Below are 16,159 nucleotides of genomic sequence, written 5' to 3'. Positions count from 1 at the left end.
TATCCAAAGCTGTAGGTTGCGCGATAGGAGTACAAAAATACGGAGCGCGAAAGAGATATGTGATTATGGTAAATCAGATGGAGGGAATACATATACTAACATGTAAGAGGTATCGGATCAAATAAGCATCTCGACGAACAGATACTGTAAATGGAACAAATACAGGGCATATTTTTAATATGTTCTTGAGTTCTCTATTGGAAGCCGCCTAGGGGCATGAAGTTAGCACCAGCGCCGCCACTGGGACCAGGACTCGGGTGACGCATCACGCTTTGGTGCATGGCTTGTGTCTGGGGCATCCCGAAACCGGAACCAGCCATACCCATGTTAATGCCCATATTCATTTGCATCTGCATCATTGGGGTCATTTGCGGCATTTGGAAGGCTAGTTGATTAGGATTTTGCATTGCATACTGTTGTTGAGGCGGTGGGGAGACAGATTGCAAGGGTGGAGACATATGTCCGGGGTTAGGGGACGCAGTTGGGTTGGGGGGCGGTTGCATCTTTTGCAAAGCTTGAAGCTACATAACACGGTTTTAAAAAAAAAAAACAGAAAACGGTGAAAGACGGCTGCGTACCTCGTAAAATGCGAAATCCTGAAGAAGAGATGTGCGAGCAGGATGGCTGTGGAAGATCCTCAGCATTTCTTGGCCAGCCTCTGGGAGAAGTTCCTGCGTGTCTCGGGAGTTCGTCACCGGCTTACGCTCTTGCGTGTTGCTGAAACACCATCATCAGTCGATAGGCCGGCACATGCAGAAAAGAGTGCATACTTCAACTTGATGTGGCGCAGGTTCACGTTGGGGATGTCTCGAACGAATATCCATCGAACTTTGAAAACACCTTTCCATTTGTCCGACGCCCAGACAGTGCTACTCCTCGTGTAATCCACCTGAACACGTCCAGAAGGTCATTACGGCATTCGGCCCGAACCAAAGGTACTTACGGGAGTTAGCATCTCCGCCATGCCACAGAAATGTCCACTAAATCGAAAGTTAATGATTATTTCACCGCAAGCCATCACTGGACTTACCTAGCGTTCACACTGAAGAAGAGATAAATTGGTCCACGGCCCGCGCATTCTTTAAACGCTTTGTCTAAACGCTTGTTGCCTGGGTCGGTCGAGCTCCAGATTTCATACTTCAAGGATTTGTGGACGTCGTCTTCCGTGTATGATTTGATCACAAAGTATCTCGCCTACCAAGAGGTGTTGGGGAGATATTCCACGGCTAAAAAATCGAGTACTTACAAACTGAGGTTTAATATCGAAATTGGACGGATTGTAACCCTTGCTGGCGATAAGACTCGGAACATCGATGGGAGAACTTATGAAGCCTGGGCCCATCCCGCCTACGTTAACGGGACCAGCGGATGGAACCCCTTGATTGTTACCATACGCTCGTTGTTGCTGTTGCTGTTGCTGCAAGTACTGCTGGGGAATAGGCGGGACATTGGGGATTCCATTACCATTCTTTCCGTTGCCTTGCTGCCCTTGCTGATACCCATATCCAAGGTTCGGATTCGAGGACCGGCCGCTGAGTACACGATCGCCTCCCACCTGCCGTTCATCACCGCCTCTATTGCTCCCACCCGTGTACTGCTGATTGATGCCCGCGCCAAAATTAGGAACATAGGCAGAAGCGCTGGCTGGACCTGAGTTGCCAGGTTGCTGGCCTTGCGGGGTTTTGCGACCATCAAAGTCGGTCACAAGTTGCAGCTTCCCACCATTGTTACGAGGGGTGTTGTTGTTATTGCCATCGGTACCATTGCGAGGTACGGAAGCTTGCTGTTGGGCGTTGTTAAAACGAGGAGGTTGTGCAGCCTGTCCGCCTTGATAAGATGCACCGTTACTGTTGTTCGTGTATCCTTGAGAGCTCAACTCTAAGGTCGAGAGGGCACGTTGAACGTCATCAACACTCCCACCAGTGGAGACGCCTCGCCAGTCATTACTTTGAGCAGTATTAGTATTGTTCCAAGGTGACGAACGTCCAATGGGACTGGCTGGATTCGCATATTGTCCCTGCGGGTAGTCGCCCTCGTAGCCCGCAGGGGCTGCGTATTCATCAACGTACTCGTAGGGGTCGAACCCATATTCTTCTTCCTCAGCGTTGGGTGGACTGGGAGTATTATGCCCTGATAGTTGTGAACCCGGGGGAGTTGGGGTGATCCCATGGGGATGGGGTGCCTGAAGAGTTCCAGAGCGCTTCAGTTGCGAAGCAATTTTCCTTGGACCACCTGCGCCTGCACCATACGTGAGAGAGACGTGTCGACGAACGCCAGCAGCTCCAGCCGGGGGAGGAGATGGTATAGCGCCAAAATGTGGCGACAAGGGAGACGGATTGGACGGATCCATAGTTTGCTGGTGTGGCAGTACCTCTGGAGCCTGTGTGTATGGTCAACTTATGAGACGTTGGTCGTAGAGATGATATGGCAGAGTATTTGCATAAACGGATTGCTGGGTATGCTTACCTCCTCGTCGTTCACACTGAGTCCTCGCATATCCCTCTCCCAATCTTCCTCATCACCCTCGTGACCTGCAATAGCAGTGAGACTATTCATAGGTTTCGGGGTCGATGTCCCGGTCCTCGAGCCTCGGGTTTGGTAGGCTGGGTTAAGAATATGATATCCAAACCATCGTGGATCGATGAGCAACCAAGCATAGTTGTTAGCGAGAAATTGGAAGTATCCAGCATGGTTCAGTGAAAGAATCTCCTGATCAGTGAGGCTCGACGGCCAGCCGACAAAACACTTACTTCTAGGGTAGCGCGCGGGTAATGAACTCTGTCTGTGAAGGCTTGTCTTCTCACCGACAGCCCCCAATACACCCTGCACAACCCAGTCCTGATCGACGACCTCATCCTCGTCCCAGTGCTGTTGGTCGGTTTCCTCCGAGATGATCTCTCTTGCGCCCTGCCTAGCCGATCTAGACGAAGCCGAGATTGTGTGATGTCGTCTCACACCCGACGATGGAGGCGAGGAGGGCACTGGAGGCATTGGCGGAGCCCCGCTCCCTTGGGCTTGAGAGGACATTGAAGTAAGTGATGAAGTTGTTTGGCCGTATCCAGCAACAGGATGGAGTTTAGTCAACTAAGTGAGCGCGGGAGAATAAACATGTGTGTGGGAAATTGCACATTGTGATGTTCTCAACGTAAATTAAGTACAGGCTGTACATCCAACTTCATAACTTCATAGCCTTTTTCTGCCTCATAGCCTTTAGTCTATGCATTGTGATAATACGAGTCATTAAAGCGACGTGTAAGGTTCGAGTCTTCTAACGCATTTCGGTTTGGGTACCTCCCAGTCTTCTTCAAAATTGTTATGCTCTTCATCTGCGTATGCCGTACGGCGATCGGATTGATAGAGTTCATGACCTGGCCCAGGTGGTGGCCGCCTGCGCGGGCTGCGAAAGAAAGGCCAGGTTGGAAGATAGCAGAGCTCCTGAAAGCTCGTCGTCGGTCAAATAGTTAACAAGGCTAGCGGGGAAACCTCACATCAAAGCTACAAGCAGGATTGCATCGAACCCACAGGCTCCAATCTAACCATTCCATCAGAGTGGTTACCGAGACGGTCCACTCCGTTACAAGGGCCGAGAGGTCAACGTTACCCAGCGGAGGATACTCTAGCTGGCTATCCAAGCCAGCAAGGACACCTTTCGCCCACATCTTCGTGATAACGCGGCATATTTCGCCACTAGTATCCTCAATTGCAGCCAACAATAAGCGTTCCGAGTGTGTGAATCCATGCTGTTGCCGAGCGATGTAAGATGTATGAGCCACCGAACATTCCCTGTACACCGGGGATGCCCAGGACACATCAGAGGCATTAGAAGGTGTAGCTGAAGCAAGGGTGTAGGGACCCAGTATTGTGCTGAAGTGCCTCTGCGCTTGTTTCGCCCGTTCCGATAGTTTGCTATCCCCCAGTCCAACTTCGATTTGGGAGTTGGTAGTATTCAAAACGCGGCGCACTAGGTCTAATCTGTCGGAGAAGCGAGTGACGACGACCTTTACCAGAGTAGCCCAGTCAATCCGGTTAGCGGAGGGATATGGCGCACTCCCGTCAAGAACGTTTTTTAATCTCTGCATGACAGAATGAACGTCAGATTCCGCCATGCCTTCCAAGCGATGCTGCCATCGTTCCTGCCCTCGGCGCTTGCGCACGAGGGAAGGTGACAAGGTGGTATCGTAGAAAGACACAAGACGCGAAAGATCCAACACAATGCGCGTTTCTCCAGGGTAGAAGTTATGCCACGAGCCTGCTACGATGACTTCGACGGAGAGTGTATCGAGACCCGGACGATCCTTGCCTGTCATCTTGCTGGTGAGATTGAGGAATGAGGCGACTTCGACTCCGGCAGAGAAGTCACAGAGCATAATTTCACTAACACACCGATATCAGCACTTTGACCGGAAGCCAATGGAATAATCGTACAAATCCATTTCCATTCTTCATTGCCCCCTAAGTATCAGCGATGTGTCCAAATGGAATCTCCGTGTAGAACGCACCTGACGAACCCATCTAAATCAAACATCTTGCCCCATTCACAGAGGTCTTCTATTCTTCGGCGCTCGCTAAATGTCCAATCTGGTTTGATTTTTCCCCAAGCAACGATGTCCTGGCTATCCATGGGTCCACCCTCCATTTTAGCAGCGCTACTACCATCGAAGTACAAGACTTTGAGCGGACGCGCTGTGACGAGCGTCAAGTGCCAACAATCTTCACGACAGAACAGTAACGAGTGCTCGGGGTCGGTGGCCACCCACTCCGGAACGGAGGGGATGACGTTATCGCGTCTTCCATGATAAAGCAGCGTTCCCGGTGGGACAAGCCCGGGGACAATGTTATGGCCTACGCATGGTCGTTAATCAACGCAATGTCAACCTCAGGTAGGATACCACACCATTTCTGTATCGAGTGTTGGGCCAATGCTGCAGCAGCGAAGCCACCGTGTCAAAGATCAGGTGTCCGGTAGAGTCGGGGTCTGGGATCTTGTTCAAGTCCCATGCCTTGTGCTCGAAAGTCGATGATTCAGCGGAATCGGGGGGCGGTCTGAGAGGAATTTGGATGGCATGGGCGATACAAGTCGTTAGTAGAGCCTGGAGACACAACTTCATGGATGGGATGAACAAAGGCTACCTCATCAGTCCTCCATCACGCCTTTATTTCCCAGTGATAAATACTTAAAGGACCGCAGTTAAGGGGATGTGTCATGAGCGAACCCTAGATAAACTTCCAAGCCACGAGGGTAATAGTGCGATGCGCGCAGTTTTGATTGAAAAGAGACCTCCACCTAGATACTCCTGTTGTCAGATATGTTGGCTAGGATATTAACCGTCCAGTTCAACTATGCTTCATATGACCGATATTCAAAATATCCTAGAAATGTCAATCCTCGTAACTCATGGGATAGGTATCACTGCGACCAGTCGCATCGGAGTCCGCTCGTCTCTTCTGCATGCCCTTGATGGTCTTCTTCGTCCAAAAGTAGGGCCATGCCAGACGATGCATGACAGTAGTGGCCCGCTCGTCGTCGCTAAGATCACTTTGGAACGCCATGATGATCCAAATTGTCGCGAAAGTAAGCACCAAGGCTCCTGCGACGTAGTGGGGAACTGTCTCGCGTCCCCCATCTGTGACCTCGTGAACATTCATCCCGAAAACCGTCTACAAGAGAGGCAACGTCAAACTGCGTCAAGTATCAATATCATGCCGAGAATAAGTACTCACGGCAAGGAATGACGCAGGGAGGAAGATCATAGTGAGATATGCAATCTGTTTCATCGCAGCGCTGTCCTTCACGGCAGCTTGCGTAAGACTCTGCATGCGTCTACTATCGGCTATGTTGACCGAACTGAAAACCTGAAAGGAGAACGTCGTATTCAATAAGACCCATTAATGAATTTGCGACTCACAAGGTTCATGACGTTCTTGAGTCGCTGGTCCTGCATCTTCCGGCCTTTTTGAAGCCGCTCAATCTGAGACATAAGGTTGTCACATTCAGTCTTGAGCCATTGCTTTGAATTCTCGCGTTCTTCGTCTGTAACGGACTCCGCATCCATCGCAGGGTTAGATGTAGTGCTGACGAAGTGCACCGTCTTCGCAAAATCTTTCAAGAGCGACGAGTAATGCAAGTGGTGGGCACGGATTATGTGCAACTCTCTGGTCATACCCATGTCTGAAGTATTGATCACCTGAGTTTCCTGTATTGTCATCAGCAACGGGTAGTTCGATGTACCTTGCATCTGCTACTTACCAGATAGCAAACATATTGATAAAGTGTTTCAAGGGCTTCATCCCATGCATAAAGAGCGTGCCAAAGGTATGTGACAAGGACGAATGTCGGATCCGGCGACTTGGAAAATAAGTTCTGCCAGTATACAGACTGCCCGGCCAATCGTATACGTCTGGATAGGTGACGAGCTCCGGTGCCTACCTCACCAATCCTAGATAGCGTAGGGGGAGCACTCGGAAGATTGACTTGTGAGGGAGGGTAAGAACGAGCCTGGCGCGTGGTGCCATGGCGATCGATAAAGAACGGAGGAAGACCTTCCTCAGTTTGTTCAAGATTTGGATGGTAAGAGATTATAGTTGAAGATTCAGCATCCCGTATGAAGTGCACAGCAAGGAGATCTAGCAGAAGAATGCGATGCTCCCCATCGACTAGTATGACCACATTAGCAAAGTCAGGGGACATTCCATCGAATTGTGGCTTACTAGTGCGCACAGCAAGGGGTGCTTGGGTGTCGATCACCTGTTCTTCTTCTGTGGCCACGAGATAATGATCACCTATATAGATGGTGCAGAAAAGTGGATTCTTACCGTTGAATGGTGCGGAGTCAAGGGAGGTCCTCGATGTTTTGGGCGTCGCCGTAACAGAGTCGTAAAAGGTTGGGTCAATCGAGCGGCCTGTTCCTTGCCGTCGAGTTCTATGATTTTTTAGAGGGTTTGGTGCCGTGGTTAGAAATGTGAGCGAAATAGTGATGTCTAAAAGTGTTGATCAACTATGGAGCGAAAACACTAGATGCACAAGACTCACGATCTCCCCGCTTGGGTCGCACTTCTTCCTGATATCGAGCGGGGATCCAGTTGATTGACGAAGAGAAAAAGAATGGTTCTATGTTATATCTACTCGGCGTCATTCAACAGAAAAGTGCTCTAGGAGGAAGAGACCATACCTTGCACCAATCATTTGAAGAACTGGCCCTGTCATATTCTCCACGAAGAGACAACGTGTCCTGACACCCTCCTCGCGCTACATTGGAGTTAGCAATCTAAATGTTTAGACGCGTCGGGATACCATACCTTTGAACGTAACCACACATTCCAGAAGTCTTCCTTTTCCTCCTCCGTGACTGTAACTTCGTCACGGCTATGGAATAACCCATGTGTATCAGTATCTACCACATACAGAACACAAGCCTTGCTTCTGTCATAGGACCTGATTGCGTCGGCAATCTTCGCCCTTCTAACTTGGTTCTCCATCCAATTCGGAAAACGAGAGGCAGGGTAATACATCCAGCATCGTCCTTCGCAATCAATGTGGTCGCATGGAGGGGGGACTGGAGGACGTTCAGATTTGAGCTGGTCCGGAAGTATTGGGGTCCCTAAATCCATCCATGGCCAAGGTCCCGACGGCGCTGCGTGTCTGTGCGACGGCGCGGGTACGCGATTGGGGATGTTCTTCATCCCAAAATGTGGGGGAAGGGAAGAGAGTGAGATACGACATGCGCCCAACGTTCGCCAAGTGTCTACTGTTGCCGATTGGCGCTGACCAGTCAATTTTAGCCGCCGAACATATGGAATTCTAACATATCCCTTCGGACATCAGAGAGGGACCTCATATTCCGGGGAAGAAGATCAAACCTTCTGGCTTCGTTCACAGAGAGTGAGCGAGGAATGGAAAGCGCATGAGCCGCTGTGCGATCGACCATAGGCGCAGTGGCGACTGTGGGAATACATCTCCATTTATGGAGACGAGAGTTGATTGGTCCCGTCTGAATTTCTCTCGTCCTCCAACTGTCATGGCCAGCAAAAACGACCCCCGGGACTCTTCTTTGGAGGTCAAGATGTCGTTCCCCAAGACGTGGAATAGGGATGGCTCGAGTTCGGCTCCTAATGTAGTCTGCTCCATTGTACTGAGTCGCGTTCTTCAGATCCTCTGAGCGTGTCCGGCATGTTCCTAGCAGGCCTGATCATGGTCACCCGAAACCGGTACGCCCTCTCAGAGAAACACTCAAAATTTGGCTTAATTGCTAAATAGATACCTTGCTTGGCCGGCCATCTTGCTTGCCTTCAACGCGTACATTAACCAACACCCTCTAAGGACCAAGGAGGGCAGTGGGAATGCTCTGATGAATTTAATGTGAGTAGCATTGTACGCATATGAACAGCAAGCCTGATAAATTTGCCTCTGTGCGTAGGATGTGTATAATGGCCCTCATCGCCTCGTACTTCCCGCTTTTCGTAGTCTCGAACTCGTTCAACGTCGCGCAGTCCCCGTAGACTAATCTATACCCTCGTGTCAGTAGATTTATGCAGGTCTGAATGGCACCTTCATCGCTTCAATCCTTCCACGCGGTTCCATCTAGGCATAATTTCTGAAGAGCCTGGAAGAAGAACTAGTAATGGTGAGTACCACTCAAGTTCCGTGTGGCTGCCATAGTGTAGCCTCGAGCCATGGAAGCTAATGGGGTTGAGGAAGCACAGTGGCAGAATTTCGGAAGCTTGTGGTTTTAACAGTGGTTCTGTACATATGAAGAAGTCGAAAGATGTACTGCGGCCTTCCTCTGGAGTGGCAGATACTGGCTTATCACAACAGAGGATGTCTTTTGTCGGGGAACCTCAACGGTCATCTTCTTAGCATTGCGGCATAGAACCTGTGTTGTGCGCGAGTCGATAACAGAGCATGTGCCGTTGCGCTTGGGGACGGAAGCCACTAATCCCTCTTTCCCTTCTTCATGGAATGCCTTTGGCTTTGAATTCGCACGGTCGCGGGGTCACTGTTTTGATATGCGAATATGAGAGAGCAGTTGCAGTGATGCGCTGAAAAGTAAATGCCACTACAGCTTGGAGGACTTCCACACATCGGCTTCGGTGGAAGCGTTTTAGCTTTTTCGAAGGTAGTCGAATTTCCACCAGTAACTAGAGGTTGACTGTTCTTTTTCTACAGCTCGATCGATGGATTTCGCAGGAATTTCCCGGCCTAGACTTGATGAACGTAGCGGGCTGATCTCTATCGTCCAGCGACAGTACCGAATACGCCATTAAGGCGTACCAACTCCTAGTCAAATCCTGCGCATGCTTTCTGAAAAGCGATGCAGGGTTTCGGACACCGAATGACGCATGCACCATCCGAATAACACCAACCTCGCCATGGGTGATCAGGCGAAGTCGAAGCACTCCGTGGTTCGAGCTCTATACTAAGCTATCGTCTCGAAAACCACATGCGATCGAGGGCAAATTGCCTCAGCCAAGCCCAAGTCCACATGGGGTCACATAATCTGCCTCCGGAGAAGCATCTGGGAGCGCGAGGAGACCACTCACTCTGACTGATAGTAGACGCTTCGCAGTCGCGCAACCGGCTCCAGGAATCGTGTTATCGACCGCCCATCGAGGTATTTGAAGTGCGATGCTAAGTAGTGGTTTGCTCGAACCCAGAACCCCTCGTATCAACAATGGCGCGTTTCCTGGCCTTCTCGCTCGTGTTCGCAGCCGTCCTTTCCTCGGCGGTTGCGAAGGAGATTCGCAACCCTCCTCGCCTCCAGGCCTATGAGAGCGGTGCCGTCCATCAAGAGATCATGGACATGAAGCACCGGCTTTGGAACGCGAAGGAAGCCGCTGGTGTCTTCAACTCGGCGCGTTACAGCAAGATCGAGGATTTCACGCCTTGCGTCAATGGTCAGTGAATGCTACTTAAGAGGGCACCTAACCTTCAACATGTCCTGACTTGCTCCAATAGGCACGGCCGGTGAATTCCGTTGCAGCAACATCGATCTCTACAGTTTCTACTCGCACGCCGATCTTGGCAGCAAGACCGGCCAGGGTAGTAGCTCCTGGGGATGGGTCCATGAAGGCCGCGAATACATCATCATCGCACAGGCTGACGGCGCCGCCATCGCAGAAGTCACAGCCGACGGCAAGCTCGACTACCTCGGCCGCCTTCCCAAGACGCCTGAGGCTGCCACTGCCATTTGGAGAGGTTCGTTCATGCACCTTGCCACTATTCTATGAAGTTCTGACCCCTGGCACAGAGCTTCGCGTTCTGGACCACTGGCTCATCGTCGGCTCCGAGGCCGTGAACCACCATATCCAGATCTTCGACTTGCGCAAGATCCTCGAAATCACGCCCGAGCAAAAGCCCAAGACCTTCGACCCTCGCACTGAGCTTACTGGTCTGTTCAAGGGGCTTCCCGTCGGACGCACCCATAACATCGTCATCAACTGGGATCGTGGATACATTGTTTCCGTCGGCTCTGCACCAAGAACCAGCGAGTTTGCTAGTGGCCTCGTCTTCATTGACATCTCCGACCCCTCAAAGCCTACGTTGGCCGGCTACCAGGGCGAAGATGGCTACGTTCACGAGTACGTTGTTCATCTGTTTGATTAAAGACAAACGACTGAGGACGTCCTTTCAGTGCTCAGTGCCTCATCTATCGTGGCCCCGATACGAAATACGTCGGTCAAGATATTTGCTACGGCTACAACGAGGATACTCTCACCATCTACAGTCAGTATCCAGATTGGCCCTACTTTCTACGTTTACTTACTCTCCGCAGACGTGACGGACAAGGCTAACGCGACAATCATCTCGCGTACCGGTTACGAAGGCGCCTCCTACACTCACCAGGGGTAACTAGCTACCAATCTCAAACACGGCTCAGTCTACTGACATTAACTCGTAGCTGGGTTCTAGACCCCGAATGGCAACAATACCTCATCCTCGACGATGAATACGACGAGGTCAACGGTGCCGGCGCCGCCGCAGACGGGAACGCCGTCACCTACATCTGGGATGTCTCCGATCTCGAACATCCCAAGCAAACCGGTCTCTTCAAGACACCCGGCGTCACCATCGACCACAACCAATACATCTCCAATGGCAAGGTCTACCAATCCAACTACGGCGCCGGCCTGCGCATCGTCGACATCTCGTCCATCCCCACCGACCCCACAGGCGGAAGCGTCAAGGAAGTCGGATTCTTCGATATCTACCCAGAAGATGATGCCCGAGCTGGCGGCGGAGCCCTCTCTTTCGTCGGCAGCTGGTCGAGCTATGGCCTGTTCCCAAGTGGGAACATCATCATCAACACCATTGAGCGAGGCGCTGTAAGTTACTCCCCTACACCATTCTCCAGACGATTCACTAATTCGTAACTTCTCAATAGTACGTCGTCAGAATCGCCAAGGAGTAAATACATTCGTCACTTCTACCTCTCATCTCCTGCGGCGCTATATAACTCACGCTTTAACGCACGCACTGTACATGTACATCGTCTGAAACTGGATCCATCAATATTTCATTCATACTCGGAGATTATATTTAGTTCCTGACTTTCCTGACGACGGCAGATAGACTTCGCATAAGAAAAGTCGTGCTCTCTTAATCATATGTGGACACCTGACATATATCAGTCAAACGTACAGAGCCTTGAAACAGTGTTCTGTTTGCTGACTTACAGTGGGCCACCATAGAACAGATGCTGAAGCTGCACCCCTGTTCCCCCCCCTGACCCAATCAGTTACCAGAACGGACTCAGTCAAGACCTCGTTGGCTTCGTGCCATGATCAGTTCTACGGAAGTATGGATGCCCTCCTCCGTTTGCCCGCAGAATTGGTTTCTGCCATACTGGAGTACGTGTTATTACAACACCCTTCAGTGACAGATATCCTCGTCGTCAACTCCACCTTCTTCCATATCACACAGTTCATCCTACACCGCAATCTCCGATTTCGAACAATACGGCAGCTACGGCAGTTTGCAATGGGGAGCGGACCTTTGGCATGCCAGCCACAGACTGTGACCATAGAACTCGCTGGAGGCGTGGCGAACCACCATCTCTTCACATACATCAAGGATACTCTTTGTAGAGCATTTGATGTCAATGGTGGTGGTTCGACGGATGTAGATAAGCTACAGTTCACGTTCAATTCTCATTACAGTGCAGCATCAGAGAGTTTGGAGCAGCTCTACTCAGCGCTGTCTATCAGTAGGTCTGTTGGATTGCAGTTACTGGTTACTCTGGTGGCTTATACAATATTCAGACCACGGACATTTATATGGACTGGTCCTGATCCCCCTCATCACTTTTCTATCGCCGTGAGTCCATCGTACTCGAAATATTCAGAGCGATAAATTCATTGAAGGCCTTGCCCTTTTAGATCGTTCCTAGAGTAACGCTGCTGCTCTTCCAGGCGATGCCAGCTTGGACAGATCTCCAACACCTTCACCTGACCAACGTCGCATTCCCGAGCTCAAACACCGCGTCCCCTCTACCCTCTGACCATCAGTACGAGGATATCTTCCCCACAATCCCCTCTCTCCAAACTGTGCACCTTGGGCAGGCGACCTTCCTCAGCCCCTTGGGGGTCGCGAGACTTTGCGCGAACAACAGCGCAACGCTGCGATCTGTGCGTCTCGTGGACACCTATCTGGAGAGCATCTGGGGTCGAAGGCTGCGCCGGTCCGACGTTGAGCAGGCGGTCGCCCAGCTGACCGATGCAGAGCCGGAGCGAAGTAGATACTTGGAACTAATGAGACGACTCATTGTCTGTGAAGCACGGACGGAGCGAATCATGGGTGGTGATCGCGCCGAGGGCGACACGCCTTTGTCGCCTCTAATCCCCGCTAGCTGGACTCAATAGGACAATCACGTTTCTAACTGGGTCATTTGCTCCAATGTGATTCAACGAGAGATGCCCTGCTTCCCTCTTCCACACCATTCGACGGCGTTTGTCCACCAACCACCGTCAGTAATGATTCCCGGAGGCCTTCGTATTCCCCGCGACGCTCAATAAGCAGTTGAAAACTTGAAAGATACGGACTTGTACCCACTTCGTGCATGGATGTCCTCTTGTTGGTGGGCTGAACACGCCGTTTGCACCATATGGCACGACGTCCCGTGTCATGGTCATTGTGAATGTACTTACTCCCTCTGCAGCTTGGCCCGACTATAAAATCCTATCGTCCAACGCAAGCATTCATCAGGCTCCTCCAAATTCAGCCCAGCGTCCAGCTCACCTCACCTCTTCACCCTCCCTTCCATCCTCATCCCTCTTATACTGCTATGAAGTTCGCTGCCCTCATCACGTCACTCATCGCCCTCCCACTCACCCTCGGCGCGACCGTTCGTTGGGACGACACATACGGCAACCCAAGTGGCTCCATGTCCTCCGTCTCCTGCTCCGACGGCGCGAATGGCCTCGCCTCCCGCTTCCCCACCTTCGGCAAAGTCCCCTCCTTCCCGCACGTCGGCGCCGTCCCTGGCGCCAGCTGGAACTCCCCCCTATGCGGCTCGTGCTGGGAGCTCAAATACAAGGGGAAGGCGGTTTATATCACTGCAGTTGATCAAGCAAGGAACGCGGATAGTTATGTTATTTCGAAAAAGGCGATGAATGACTTGACTGGGGGACAGGCTGTACCATTGGGCACGGCGCAGGTCTCAGCGAAGAAGGTCAACAACTCGAAGTGCCATCTCTAAGGTACGTTGATTCACTTTATCTGACCATTGACGTTCGAGCTGATTTTTCTAGTCTTTAGTGGATGAATCGCTTGCAGACATTCTGTTTTCAGCGGACTAGTACGAAAAGAATAACGGACACAAATTCACGGACCATCATGTTGACCACGGCGTAGTTGCAATCATACTAGTTAGATGGTTGTCTACATACAGTAACGAGTAGCGAAAGAAAGAGCCAATATCTTCGATAACATTCTGGAGAATAATGCCACGGTCAGAACGTTCAAGCGTGAAAATCCAAGTATCCCAATATTCCAAGTGCATGTAGAGTACTTCTTAAGTCAGAGTAAAGGTTGTGTGTATAGAAGATTGGTGTAGAGTATCCAAGATGCACAACAAGAAAGCAAGGTGACGGTCCTAGTATGTATATTTAATTTAGAAGTTTGGAAGTTTGAACGACAATGTCCAGATATGAACTGCAAGGCGTCATATCAGCCTACATCCCCCAACGTTGCTGTTGCTGCTGGCCTGGTACAGGGGCCTGCATCCACCCGGTAAATTGATTAGTTTGGATGGGCGCGGCGAACCCGGGTTGATGTTGCGGTTGCTGCTGCTGGAACGCCCCGAATTGTTGCTGTTGTTGCTGCTGAGACGTCCCGAAATGTTGTTGCTGCGGTTGTTGTTGCGGTTGCGGCAGTTGCTGGAAGAAAGGGCTGGGAGATGACTGCATCCTCATCGTACCCATCGGACTATTCCCCCCATACGAATTTCCAGGGGGGAACCCTTGCTGAAGCATCGGTGAATGCGACGTAAGCCCTTGCTGCTGTTGTATCGACTGTTGCATCGGTTGCGGACTGAGCGACATCGGGTTTTGCATATTCTGCATCATTGGTTGAGGAGAGCGGGACAGCATACCCTGTGATTGCATAGACATCGCGGACGTCGGCTGCGGTTGCAGGAATTGTTGTTGCTGTTGCAGTTGTTGTTGCTGAGGGTAGGATTGGCCCATCGACATCATACCAGTGCTCATCGCAGTTTGATATGATGCTGCTTGGGGTTGGTTTGGGTATCCCATCCCTGGCTGCTGCTGCTGCTGCTGCTGCTGGAGTTGTTGACCGAACTGGTTCGTGCTATACGATGTGTTGTTCATTCCCATGCTAGTCGGGAAACTAGAAACTGGGTTCATCGCGAGCGGCGATGGACCCCCCTGGAACTGTGACGGCTGTAAATTCGAAGGAAACCCGGTATTCAAAGAGAGTGCCGGTTGGAACGACTGATTTGGTTGAGCGTTGAACTGTGGCATCTGAGTGGGAGTAGACTGCATTTGTAAAGGGAGCGAGGCAGAGACGGTTGGCTGGCTGAGCGATATTAGATCATTCCATACTGGATTGTCCGACGGGGGCTGAGGAGCCTGCGGGTGTTGCGGTCTTGCTTCGCTGGGCAATGGCGGCATCGGCTTCATATATTGTTGGTTTAGAGGAACCGTTGAAGGAGGGAGTGGATGAGACGCCGAACGCGCTGCGGGTTGTCGTGCAGCAATGGAGGATGTCTCTAGCAAAGCTGAAGTGGAAGGACGATTTATGCCCAACGCCGATTGTGATGACAGCGTCGGTGCTCCAGCAACAATGGGAGACGAGACAGCCCGAGAGGACTGCGAAGGTACTGGAGCGGGGCGTGATGGTCCCAGCTTTGCTGCTACCAGCGCAGATTTATCGATAAAGCGTTTATGCTCGTACTTGGCTAAATCACGGAAGTCAGTCACAGATCTGATGGAGAACGAGCATACGCACATCGAATAAAGAGCTCGAGCTCGCTGTCCCTCTCATTCTCCATCATGCGTGTAGGCGGGGGATTTCTCGACTCGTTCGGATTATAATAAGCATTGGATTTGAGATTCCCATTCTGCCTCATGAACTACCAAGCGTGGTCAATTCACGTAAATGTGAACGCTACAAGATGGTGGCATACCTCGACCTGGTCTTTCGTCCATTCGTCCAGCGTTAGACTCTTCCTGTTTGTAGGATGAGCAAGCAAGCAGGTGGCCATAGTGTATCATCCAATGCGCACACTTTGGAGACATGGGTTCCGATCTTGCGGTGTATGCTCGCGCAATTCACGCTGTTTCCTCACACTTTGAATGCAAACTCGTCTGCAGAGAGTTCAGACGCACCAGATGAATATCCCAAGGTTATGCGACGCCCATCGAGGGTTCCTCGCCTTGCAGTCTGCGCAGACATCTGTTCGCCACTCATCAATCACATTATTCTCTATACTCCGTGCATTATCACCGCACCATTTCCCGGCTTCGCTGCGAGCTCCAGGACAGCCCGCTGATTCCGCTCAGTCGCAAACTTGTTCGGGTTGGACATCTGCCTGGTTGAATATTATGATGGTTGCAGTCACGAAATTGTAATCGGCGTCTGCCTGCCACAATGGTGCCACAAGTGCTTTCGGCGCGGCCCTGAGGATCCGAATCCTAGTTGGCATCG

General features: G+C 51.2%; 8 protein-coding genes across 8 annotated transcripts; 4 read left to right on the top strand and 4 right to left on the bottom strand.

Annotated features, from left to right (window-relative positions):
• Positions 1-194: 194 nt before the first annotated feature.
• Positions 195-3,027, bottom strand: PC9H_000534 (uncharacterized protein; the record flags this gene model as incomplete). The annotated part of the gene is made up of 8 exons (XM_036770189.1): positions 195-521; positions 579-717; positions 771-889; positions 944-980; positions 1,031-1,194; positions 1,247-2,380; positions 2,467-2,603; positions 2,751-3,027. 8 exons carry the CDS (start codon positions 3,025-3,027, stop codon positions 195-197), a joined length of 2,334 nt encoding a protein of 777 aa, XP_036636034.1.
• A 213-nt stretch (positions 3,028-3,240) lies between these two features.
• Positions 3,241-5,108, bottom strand: PC9H_000533 (uncharacterized protein; the record flags this gene model as incomplete). Its single annotated transcript, XM_036770188.1, has 5 exons — positions 3,241-3,435; positions 3,489-4,374; positions 4,426-4,440; positions 4,500-4,842; positions 4,895-5,108. 5 exons carry the CDS (start codon positions 5,106-5,108, stop codon positions 3,241-3,243), a joined length of 1,653 nt encoding a protein of 550 aa, XP_036636033.1.
• Positions 5,109-5,379: 271 nt separating this feature from the next.
• Positions 5,380-7,476, bottom strand: PC9H_000532 (uncharacterized protein; the record flags this gene model as incomplete). Its single annotated transcript, XM_036770187.1, has 9 exons — positions 5,380-5,658; positions 5,722-5,853; positions 5,907-6,194; positions 6,248-6,423; positions 6,541-6,654; positions 6,709-6,900; positions 7,031-7,119; positions 7,170-7,246; positions 7,297-7,476. 9 exons carry the CDS (start codon positions 7,474-7,476, stop codon positions 5,380-5,382), a joined length of 1,527 nt encoding a protein of 508 aa, XP_036636032.1.
• Positions 7,477-8,015: 539 nt separating this feature from the next.
• Positions 8,016-8,496, top strand: PC9H_000531 (uncharacterized protein; the record flags this gene model as incomplete). The annotated part of the gene is made up of 4 exons (XM_036770186.1): positions 8,016-8,097; positions 8,148-8,205; positions 8,255-8,356; positions 8,415-8,496. The coding sequence occupies 4 exons, from the start codon at positions 8,016-8,018 to the stop codon at positions 8,494-8,496; spliced, it is 324 nt and encodes a 107-aa protein (XP_036636031.1).
• Positions 8,497-9,668: 1,172 nt separating this feature from the next.
• PC9H_000530 (uncharacterized protein) lies at positions 9,669-11,405 on the top strand (the record flags this gene model as incomplete). The annotated part of the gene is made up of 7 exons (XM_036770185.1): positions 9,669-9,891; positions 9,953-10,192; positions 10,245-10,575; positions 10,629-10,720; positions 10,770-10,842; positions 10,896-11,319; positions 11,379-11,405. 7 exons carry the CDS (start codon positions 9,669-9,671, stop codon positions 11,403-11,405), a joined length of 1,410 nt encoding a protein of 469 aa, XP_036636030.1.
• Positions 11,406-11,794: 389 nt separating this feature from the next.
• On the top strand, positions 11,795-12,855 carry PC9H_000529 (uncharacterized protein; the record flags this gene model as incomplete). Its single annotated transcript, XM_036770184.1, has 3 exons — positions 11,795-12,204; positions 12,256-12,310; positions 12,373-12,855. 3 exons carry the CDS (start codon positions 11,795-11,797, stop codon positions 12,853-12,855), a joined length of 948 nt encoding a protein of 315 aa, XP_036636029.1.
• A 275-nt stretch (positions 12,856-13,130) lies between these two features.
• Positions 13,131-13,691, top strand: PC9H_000528 (uncharacterized protein; the record flags this gene model as incomplete). Its single annotated transcript, XM_036770183.1, has 1 exon — positions 13,131-13,691. The coding sequence occupies one exon, from the start codon at positions 13,131-13,133 to the stop codon at positions 13,689-13,691; it is 561 nt and encodes a 186-aa protein (XP_036636028.1).
• Positions 13,692-14,166: 475 nt separating this feature from the next.
• On the bottom strand, positions 14,167-16,039 carry PC9H_000527 (uncharacterized protein; the record flags this gene model as incomplete). Its single annotated transcript, XM_036770182.1, has 6 exons — positions 14,167-15,410; positions 15,461-15,584; positions 15,639-15,681; positions 15,738-15,788; positions 15,841-15,907; positions 15,964-16,039. The coding sequence occupies 6 exons, from the start codon at positions 16,037-16,039 to the stop codon at positions 14,167-14,169; spliced, it is 1,605 nt and encodes a 534-aa protein (XP_036636027.1).
• Between the last annotated feature and the right edge of the window lie 120 nt (positions 16,040-16,159).

This window comes from Pleurotus ostreatus, assembly GCF_014466165.1.
Source record: "Pleurotus ostreatus strain PC9 chromosome Unknown scaffold_1, whole genome shotgun sequence".
In the NCBI taxonomy this organism is placed as follows: domain Eukaryota; kingdom Fungi; phylum Basidiomycota; class Agaricomycetes; order Agaricales; family Pleurotaceae; genus Pleurotus; species Pleurotus ostreatus.
This window is presented reverse-complemented; position numbering and strand designations above follow the sequence as displayed.